At 45.6% G+C, this 10339-nt stretch overlaps 1 protein-coding gene across 25 annotated transcripts in view; it reads left to right on the plus strand.

Annotated features, from left to right (window-relative positions):
- The window catches only part of FNBP1 (formin binding protein 1), a 95281-nt gene extending 84949 nt beyond the window's left edge, over positions 1-10332 (plus strand). For 13 of the 25 annotated variants that reach the window (XM_071765883.1, XM_071765884.1, XM_071765893.1 and 10 more), the window contains 4 exons: positions 1128-1260; positions 2452-2573; positions 3761-3900; positions 4267-8373. In XM_071765883.1, coding sequence (XP_071621984.1) covers positions 1128-1260; positions 2452-2573; positions 3761-3900; positions 4267-4445 — 574 coding nt within the window. In that variant the 3' untranslated portion in view covers positions 4446-8373. Of the gene's footprint in view, positions 1-1127; positions 1261-2451; positions 2574-3760; positions 3901-4266; positions 8374-9235 lie in introns of those variants that run through there. The other 12 variants (XM_071765903.1, XM_071765877.1, XM_071765887.1 and 9 more) reach the window with 3 other exon arrangements.
- The last annotated feature ends 7 nt before the right edge of the window (positions 10333-10339 follow it).

Below are 10339 nucleotides of genomic sequence, written 5' to 3' on the forward strand. Positions count from 1 at the left end.
GGATTTCAATTGTCAGGAGTTTGCTGGGAAACTCTAAAATACAAAGTGTGTTAACTTGAGTCGTGGGACTGTGATTAACCTTGCTCCCCCCAAGCAATGCCTAGAGAAAAGCTGAATATCTGTGCCAGTAACACAGGAAATCAGCTCTAAGCCCACCCTTCTCCAGGCTCTGAAATGTTTAGCATCATGCAGATAAAATTTTCTTGGAAGTGCTGTCCATGGGACCTCTCTGAGCTTCCCTAAGGGACCTCCTGGAGCCTTCACCTTGGCCTTGCAGACCTAAAAATTAACATTTCTGCAAGCCCAGGCACTTGGCATCTGGGTTGATAAAAAACACAACCCCCCCAGAAAGAGCTCAGGAGAAATGCTGTGGAACTTCAGAGGAGCTGGGGTTGCATTATGTGGCCTCAGGTCCATCTGTCACTGTCCTGTGACAAATCCAAGCCAGCTGGCTTTGCCTTCAGTTTAAGCAGAGTGAAATAAATACCTTACAAATTATCTGGGTTGCAAAAGACAAACTGCAGCAGGCAGGGTGAGAATTTCTGGCTGGCAATCCATTTTTATTATTAATACGTCCATTTTATTATTTATTATCCATTTTTATTATTAATACGTCCAGCTCTCTGCCCCAGTTTCTTAACTGGGTTTCAGCCCATGATGGAGAATAATGATGCAACTGTGTGTGCCCCCCAAAACTGGGCTGATACCCAGCTAAAAGCTAAAGCTGTCATTTAACAGTTTATGAGATTCTTTTGTTATTTTTTTTCCCAAGGGTTAGCAAGTAGATATTGTGGTACTAAATAATGTGTCAGGCAAAAGTCAGTATCAGGTTCTTCCTTTTGCAAGTGTCCAGCTGGTTTTCTGCTGGGATTCTTCAAGTAGGAAATCTTGATCTTGCATCATTTGGTGTTAATGTTTTGTGTGCTTGTACCAACCCTACACATCCCCTGTCCCCTCCTGACCCCCTGGTACCCTCCTGTCCCCCTCACTTGCAGGAAAGACCCTCAAGTGCCTGCAGTGTGAAAAATTCTTTTTAATTAATGTGGGAGCCTCCAGAGCTTTTAGAGAAAATCATTTCCTCCTCAGGCACACGAACACAGGTTGTGGTTTTTCTTTTGTTTTCTCAGAGATGCCTTAACAAAAATGAAAGATGTGTACATCAAGAACCCACAGATGGGGGATGCAGCCAGTGTGGACCAGAGATTGGCAGAACTGGGGCAGAACATTGAAAAGTTACGACTGGAAGTTCAGAAATTTGAGGTATTTACACTGAGGGTTTTCATTTCAGTAAAAAGGAGCTCAGCAGGAGCTCAGCCCTAAGCTGATGCTTGGTTGCTTTGCCAGGGGTATTGATGCATTTTCTGACTGGGGGTGGGTGAAGCACTTGCATGAATTCAAATCTTTGAGCCCTTTTTTGAAAGGTGAATGTCCAGCATCTCTTGTGACTGCCAAGCAACCATCCTGCTCTTTAATTTGTCCCAGAAAACAAACAGGGCCAAAGGGAAGAGCAAACGTAGCCCTCCCCAAAAGGGCTCAGATGCTGATTTAATAAATTAAATAATTGGAAGCATCAAGTTACAGAGGTCTGTGGAAAATCAGAGGAACGTGAATGCAGAGCACCATTTATAGTCTTTAACAGCAAGACAGAAAGCATCAGATGAAATATGTTTTAAGGAATAGTCTGTCATTAGCAGGAAGCTTCTTAGAGATACAAAACCTCCAGAGTATAAAATACACTTGGAATACATGGAATATAATTACACCAGAAGGGTTATAGAGCTGAGGAGAGATTTCACAGTGTACATAAATAGATACAGCCCATTAATTTTAGATGGTTCTGATTGTTTTTTTATTATTTGATACTTTTTCATCCATTTGAAAATCACTGGCTCTTTTATTCTGCCCACTTGTAGTCCCCCTGCATTCAGCTGTCAGAGGAGTTGAGGCTACAATAAGCTGCCACATGTTTTTTTATGTTATTAAGTGGAGCAGCAGCATCTCCCAACATCTGGTGTTAACTTCTTGAGTCCCAGTGTTTACAGCACCCAGTTTTACTGTCAAAAAAAAAAAAAAAAAAGGGGTTTTCAATAAGGGTATTTTTGGCAAACTGATAGAATCCTGGAATGTCAGGTTGGAAGGGACCTCGGGGATCCTCTGGTGCAACCCTTGTGATATTATTGTTGATGTGAGCTGTCTCAGCACCCCATAGAGCTGAGACTTCAAACTCCAAAGTGGGGGAACCCACCACTTCCCCTGGGAGCCCATTCCAGTGTCTGACTGGGAAATCCTATAGATTTAACTTATGGTTCAAGTCCAGCAATGCACCCGGGAAGATTTTATGCTCTGTTTTCAGTCCCACGGCCTCAGTGTCAAACAGAACACTGCAAAATCCCAAACAACACATCCCCTGCAAACCAGAGGCAGGACAGAGACTGTTTTTAACCCTTGCAGGGCTGGCTAGCAGAGGTGGAGGGCAGGTTGCCCGCGCGGACGGAGCAGCCCCGGAGGCAGAGCGGGCTCTACGAGGCTCAGAACCCTTCAGCAGTCAACAGCTGTGCCCAGGACAGAGAGAGGTACAGTATCTGTACAGAGCCTGCCTGCTGGACCCCCTTTCCTGGGGGGGTGGTCAGGAAAAGGGGAATTCTGCAGCCTGCAGGAAGGTGCTCTGTGAGCAGGCACTCTGAGAAGTGAGAGATCCCTGTGGAGTGCCTGATCTTAGAAAAATCCCTGTGGAGTGCCTGATCCTAGCAGAAAATCCCTGTGAAGTGCCTGATCTTAGCTGACAGATCCCTGGGAAGTGCCTGATCCCAGCAGAACAACCCCTGTAAAGTGCCTGATCCTAGCAGGAAGATCCCTGTGAAGTGCCTGATCTTAACAGAAAGATCCCTGTAAAGTGCCTGATCCTAGCAGAAAATCCTTGTGGAGTGCCTGATCCTAGCAGGAAGATCCCTGTGAAGTGCCTGATCCCAGCAGAACAATCCCTGTAAAGTGCCTGATCCTAGCAGGAAGATCCCTGTGAAGTGCCTGATCTTAGATCCCTGTAAAGTGCCTGATCCTAGCAGAAATATCCCTGTAGAGTGTCTGATCCTAGAAAGATCCCTGTGAAGTGCCTGATCCTAGCAGGAAGATCCCTGTGAAGTGCCTGATCCTAGAAAGATCGCTGTGGAATGCCTGATCCTAGCAGAAGGATTCCTGTGGAGTGCCTGATCCTAGAAAGATCCCTGTAAAGTTCCTGATCTTAGATCCCTGTAAAGTACCTGATCCTAGGAGAAAGATCCCTGTGAAGTGCCTGATCCCAGCAGAACAATCCCTGTAAAGTGCCTGATCCTAGCAGGAAAATCCCTGTGAAGTGCCTGATCTTAGAAAGATCCCTGTGGAATGCCTGATCCTAGAAAGATCCCTGTAAAGTGCCTGATCCTAGCAGAAAATCCCTGTGTGTGATCCTAGCAGAAAGATCCCCTCTCTGAGCCAGTTTTTTGGACCCAATTAATGTGTAGCAGTCCCTGTGCTCCATCCCTCCCCAGGCCTGGCTGCTGGGAAGGTGGGGGAGCTGGGTGCATTTTTACAGCTTTTGCTGGGGGAAAATGAGAGCTCTCAGCCATCTGCTGGGGGCAGCAGCCAGGTCTGAGCATCCTTGGGAATTGCTGAGCTTCTGGAGGTGCAGGTGCTCACCTTAAAGCCTTCAGTGCCTGGGATCCAGGGTGTTCTCTGGGCTCCTGAGCCTGGTTGCTATAGTTGCTGTGTCTTTTCCTCTCTTGAGCAGCCCAGATGGCAGTTACACAGAAGAGCAAAGTCAGGAGACTGGCATGAAAGTACCTGCAACAGATTTTGATGATGAGTTTGATGATGAAGAACCACTCCCCACCATAGGAACGTGTAAAGCTCTCTATACATTTGAAGGTAACACTCAAACTTTACCCTCATTTCATTTCCTGTTTAATTTAGTAATGACAGGGACAAGTGGGAGACCTTGATTTAACCCCTGCTGGTTTTAAATAGATGAAGAAAGAGCAAGTGAGGCTCTGGCATGGCTCTATTTTTAGAGAGGCACCAAGGCAGTTATTTGCCTCACTATATGAGGACTCTGCTAGGAAAAAAAAACCCAGAACTCTGCTATTAGGATCCCATTTATCTGCTGCTTTGTGTACTCGCTGCTGTCTCCTGATTCTCCTGATTCTTGCAGCAGTTTGCCCTGAGCACCCCACACTGCATCCTTGGTTCCTGTTTTCCAGCCCAGCCTAAGCTCCATGTTACTGTGTCTTTCAGGTCAGAATGAAGGAACAATTTCTGTAGCAGAAGGAGAAATGCTCTATGTAATAGAAGAAGACAAAGGAGATGGGTGGACACGAATCCGAAGGAACGAGGATGAGGAGGGCTATGTCCCTACATCTTATGTTGAAGTCTATTTGGACAAAAATGCCAAAGGTGCTATGACTTATATTTAATACTTTTATTATTATTAATAATTTGTTTTCACTGAGATATCCAGCTCTGAAACTGCTCCGTGTTGCAGATGGAGCCTTTTAAAAAGTCTGTCCAGTGCCACCCGGTGCATTCTTTTGTACATGGACTAATCTGGCTTGCTGTACTGCAAAATGTGCTTTTTCATGTCAGAGAAGGATAGTGTGGTAGTGTGTAACACTAGAGGGGAAACACTGCCTGTCCCAGACAGTGTTTGTGCACCACTGTGCTCTTGCACACCCAGCAGTGCAGGGGACACCAAGGAATAACTTGGGCTCCCCTCAGGGGGCTTCTCAGACACACAACTCAGCTCTTTGTCCCAAAGTGATGAATGAAAAGTAACCTAGGAAATATTTAGATTGCTGTTGTGTCTCTTGGTGTGTATGGGGGGCTTTTCAGAGCCTCATGTGTCCTGTGGAGCTTTTGGATTGAAACCTGGTGGTCATTTAGTGTGTTTGGAAAGGGGAGATCTTGCCAAAACTCTCTACACCATGCTCTGTAGCCCTTGATAAATCCTTCAAAAATTAAGAAAAGTTCTCTGGTCTTTCCCACCTTGGTACATGTCAGAAGATGAATTTGCTGTTTCAGGTGACCATAATTAATGGTTTCATCTTTTTTCTCACCCAAAATGACTGGAGACATTCAGAGCTTCAGAGCTCAGCAATGTTCTGTTCTGTTGCTGCTTTTAACTCCTCCCCAAGAGGTGTTGTGTGAGCAAGCAACAGGAATTAAAATATTTTAGATCTGTTCCAAATCAGGATGTGTTGAAGGCCACTGTTAAACAATTGATGTGACTTTTTTTTTTTTTTTTTTTTTTTTTTTTTCCCAGTCACTTACTTGGTGTGTTTCCTAGAATTTAGGGTTCTGGGGATGAAACAAGCTGCCTCATCCAATTTAAAAGAAAATTGAACCATTCTCCTGGGGATTTATGGACAGTAGGCAGAGAAGTAGAGCTGTCTGTAAACAAACAGTGCCCTGATCAGTTCTCTGTCTGGGATTCAGTATCAAACAGTGAGTGCCTTGTCTGCTGCAGATGAAAGGCTGGGATCTGGTTTCATTTTGCCATATTAGAGCAGTTTTATGTTTGTCTTGGCAAACACAGGGTCAGTTGAGATGCAAGAGAGTGCAAAAAGCTCAGCCTTTCTGCTGTCTTTTATTAACCTTTGAAAGGGGAATGTGGATTTTGCATCCTCCTTCAGGTTGAGAAGAAGACAGAGCAGCCCAGCCAGGGAGATCCCATCTCTTCCCCTGGGGAGACTGACTCTGTGTGGGGCACTACTTGAAAGCCTCATTATTATTATTATTATTATTATTCTGCTGGAAAAATTGGTTTTCCAGCACTGTAGGCTGCTTGGAAGAGTTGAGCTGGTGTGGCAGCTACATCTGTCCTGAGGAAGAGGAGAGGCAGCTCAGAGCCACAGCAGCAGAACAGTCACAGCAAATCCACCCCAGCAGCACCAGGCTGGGTGGGAAATGAAGCAAAGCACATTTCTGGGTGAGGAATCCTGTTAGCACACCCTGCTAGCAAAAATTTGGCTTTTAATTTCCCCTCCTTGGAAAGGATATTGCAGGAATATTGCAATGCCAGGCAGAAAATGGCACATTTAGTATGTTTGTGGTGTCATGTAATTAACAGGGTGATGCTGAATGATTGTGAAGATGCAGTTTGTGCTGGGAGTGAGGGATGAAAAAGTTGCAGCCACTTGTATAGCAGTGATGGGGGTTTTTCAGGTCCTGTTAAGTTCATCAGTTAATTTTGCTGAACTTCAAGAACAGCATCAAATGTAGCTCCAAATAGGTTGTGTAAAGCCATTGTAGTGTTTACCTCTCTTATTTATCAAGCCTCTGGTTAAAAAGAAAAGCAAGAAAAATTTCCTTCAAATGGCCCAGTAGCAATAGAAAGATCTGGGGGAACTGCTGCTGTGTTTCAAGCTGCAAAATTCTGATTTGATTTTCAATACATTAACAGAAGGGACTTGATTCAGTTTTACTGAAACAAGTGATGATACACCAGAAAAGTGACACTGTAAATACTGAAGGATTTACAAATCTTAGTAGTTCTTCCCTCTTTTTGGGGAGCAGCTGGAGCAGCTGCTGGTACCTGGGTGTTTCCTGCAGAGGGTGGGAGCAGTCACCCAGCTCAGGGTCCATCTGTGACTCTTGGACCCAGCAGAACCCACCCTGGTTCTGCTCTCCCTGCCTGGGAGCCAGAGGCAGCTCAGCCCAGGGACCTCAGCTGCTGAATCCTTGGTGCAAAGCACTTTTTCAGTCAGCTGCAGGGCTCTGCTGCCAAACCTGAGAGGATTAGGACAGGAAAGTCCTGTGCTGCTGTCACCCTCCTGATTGGAGCCTCCGTGGGAGCCAAACTGGGTCTGTGCATCCCTGGAAATCCCTGTGTGAGGGCTGGCTGTACAATTCCCATTGGTACCTCCAGGCAGAGGGTGTTGGCAACCCCTGTCCCAAAAAGAAAAAAATAATATCCATCTTGTTTTGCTCTTTTTTTTTTTTTCCAGATGTGTACAAACCACTCTTAAGTAGGTTTGCATAGGCCTGTTCAGCTTTTATCCCACTGGTTTGCTGCTACAGTTGTTTTCAGAGCTCTGTTTCAGAAAGTTTTTCTTCAGAAAAGCTGAATGCTCTTGTCTCCAGCCAGGAAAGACTCTGTTAGGTCCTGCTCACTCAGCTGATGCACGTAGAGAAATTTAAATGTGCACCACTGCCACTGAAAGCACTGGCCCTGTGGTATGGATTTGGTTGGAAATTATTTTATTGTTGTCCTTGGTGATAGAAGTGAGAGCCAACACAGCTCATTCTCTTTGTCATACGTGCAGGAAACTAACAGAAATGCTAAAAAAAACCCCATGGAGATTAATAATATGGGATGTAATATGGTTTGGGGCTTACACCAACTGCTTGGCTGCCAGGGGTGAGGATGAAAACATCTCTGTGCACACGTGGGTGCAGTTCTTGCACCTTTTCTGCACCTCCCAGGTATCTGGTGCTGACAGCAGTCAAATCCAGGACCTGGTTGGGTCTCTGTGCTCAAACCTGACCATGCTGTGGTTGCTGAACGTGGTTCCTCATCATCTGCTTGGGAACAGAACTGTGGGATGTTCTGATCCACCCGGGACCTTGCATGAGACACCCAGCTTGGGATCAACTCCCCATAGCACCCAACCAAAAAATGCCCCATTTATTCCCACCAGGCTGGCTGTTTGGGTGCCATGCAAGGAGTTAGAGGCTGTTTTGTGGAGTGAAATCCTGCTAAAAAAAGTTTTGGAGCTGTGGGTCTGTTCCTCACCTCCAGTTATCCCCATGAACCCTCCCAGACAGCTCTGTGAGTCTCAGTGTTGCAGCTCTGCTCTTTCTTTGCTGTCCCCATTCTGCAGAGCTTTGACTCACACAAATAGGTAAATGTTAACCCTGCTGATGCACTTTTTATCTAGGATATATCTGATTATTTAATGCTTGCCAAATTATTTAGGAAGCAGTAGTTATCAACTGGACTGTGGCATCTTAAAATCCCTTTGTTAAATACTTGCCCTTAGTTCTCCCAGTTTAAAAAAACAAATGTATATAACCTAAGAACTAAAGTTACTTGAATTTGGATTGGTTTTATCCTTTTATATATATATAAATATAAATGGTTTTATAGGCTGTTGTGCTTAACCTTGCTGTTGTTTTGATAACTGCTCAGTCCCTCTCTTGGTGATGTGTTTTTTGGTTACTCAGCTGCCTGCATCTGGTTGGAGTTGTGTAGAAACTTTGGTTTTGTATTAAGGTTTGTTCCATCTGGCCAGTGGGCTGCTTTTGTTTCTCTTCTTATTTTTTAAAGAATCATCATCTGTCAGGAACCTCCTTCTAGCTTGATGTACCATGGTGTCTTCTTCTAATAAACATTATATTTTCTCATTCTTGTGTTCCTTTGGTTTGTTTTGGTTTTTGGTTTGGTTTTGTTTTTTTTTTAATGGCAATTCATTCAAGTTAACCCTGACTAAGAGAAAGCAAATGATCCCAGGGCTGTTTTTCACCTGCTTCCCACACTACATACAAATGTAATTCCTCTTTGGGAAAAATACTGTGGCTCTGAGAATTTTTTGTGCTGTCATTTGGAGCTTTTAGGTACAAAGGAGATAGGAAGGTTCCCCTGCTCTCTGGAATGCAAGTTTGGGTTCCTGCTGTGTTCCTTTGGACTATCCAGTCCCTGACTAAATCATTTTTCTGGCTTGGAGCTTCACTTGGCCACAGACAAAACTTCTTAAACTCTGCCAGAAATCTGTGTGTACAGGACCATGGCAAAGGATGGGGCACCCCCCTCAGAATGAAAGCTCTTTGCAACCTGTTGAAGGAAGTGTCACTACTCTGGATTTGTCTGCAAACTTTGGGTTTTACCTGCTTAAAAGAGGATCATTCTCTCAGTCTCTGAAGCTGTCACTTGGAGAGATACAGGACTGCTTTGCAGACTGAAAATAAAAAGCTGGTGGTTATCACTAAGAAAGAGCTGGCAGGGTCCTGCTCCCAGTTTTCCATCCTCTTCAAGTGTCCCAGGGATGCTCATCCCCAGCCTGGAGGGAAAGGCTGAGGGTGATGCTCACTGTTGGAGCTCTCACGTGTGCTGAGTTCAGGAGCTTTTCTTAACCCCTTGTAACCTGGTAGATGCTTGGGTGCTGTGTTTCCTTTTAATCTCCTGCAGTGCTGCTCTTAAGGGATCCCGTTTTCCCCGGCCTCTTTCTAATCCAGTCTCTTTTCTTTTTGTCTTTTTCTTATGTTTTAGATTCCTAAAGGTGTTTGTGCTGGTGCAAGAACCTCGGGGCGAGCTTGTCACAGAAGGAGAAACAAAATGGTCTGTTTACCCTGCAGGCAGTTCAATCACACCCATGGAAAACCAGACTCCCACTCTGGTCTGGAGTTCCCACTTGAAAAATTGAGACCTAAATTCCATCCCAATATCATTCAGCTGCTTGCTCTTTCCCATGGCATGCTACTTGTGGCTCAGATTCACTTCCCAGCCTTTCCCCATCCCCTTCTGCCACCTTGGCACAGCCCCCCTGCCAAACGTAACCAACACTTCCCCCCCTACCCAATTCCTCTTGCCACCCCTTGAAGAACTCCTGGCTGCTCTTTGCAAAGGGTAACCAGAGAGTCCCAGGCATGTCCTGGTCTGGCTTCTCTCCTCCCTTGTCCCTCAGTCCATCTGGATGTCTGCACTGGTCCATCAGCATTTCACAAGGTGCCTTTAGTGCTCATCCTGCAGCACCCAGGAGCTTGGTGGGGAGGTGGAAAAACCTCCCCTGGGACCAGTGTTACAGCAGCTGGACTGGGCTCTGAATCTGCAGATATTCAGTCTGTTCCCCGTGCATTATTCTGCTTTCCCCAAAGGTCACTAATACTTGTCAGCCTTTATTTTTTTCCTTGAAATCCAGGCTGCTGCTCATTCCAAGTATTAAATCCCCATCACCTTGCTGTTTCCCGAAAGCCTCCAAGCTCACGTATGTACCCTCCTTTTCCTGCTTCTCCCTGCCCCTTCCTCTTGGTTCCCCTCTCCTCTGGCCCTCTTCTTTCTCACACACAGACACACACAGAGTCAGACACTGGCATTTTGGTTTGAAGCCCCATTTTGCTCCTCCCAGAGGCCTCCGTTTTGCTCTCATTTCAGTCTGCATGCTCGCCCTGTCGCCTTGCCTGCGCCCACCTTCCCGAGGGTCACCTTATTTTGTGGCTCAGTGTTGGTTCATCTCTTGGCAGTTTTTGCTTTGGTCGGGTTGGTTTTCAGCATTTCAGACCTGCCACTTTCTTTTGCATGACCTCTCCTGCGTCCTCATCACTTCACGTTCGAGTAACAGAATTTTCTTGGAAAAACGAAAGAGAAAACGGGGGG

This window comes from Heliangelus exortis, chromosome 22, assembly GCF_036169615.1.
Source record: "Heliangelus exortis chromosome 22, bHelExo1.hap1, whole genome shotgun sequence".
Lineage (NCBI taxonomy): Eukaryota > Metazoa > Chordata > Aves > Apodiformes > Trochilidae > Heliangelus > Heliangelus exortis.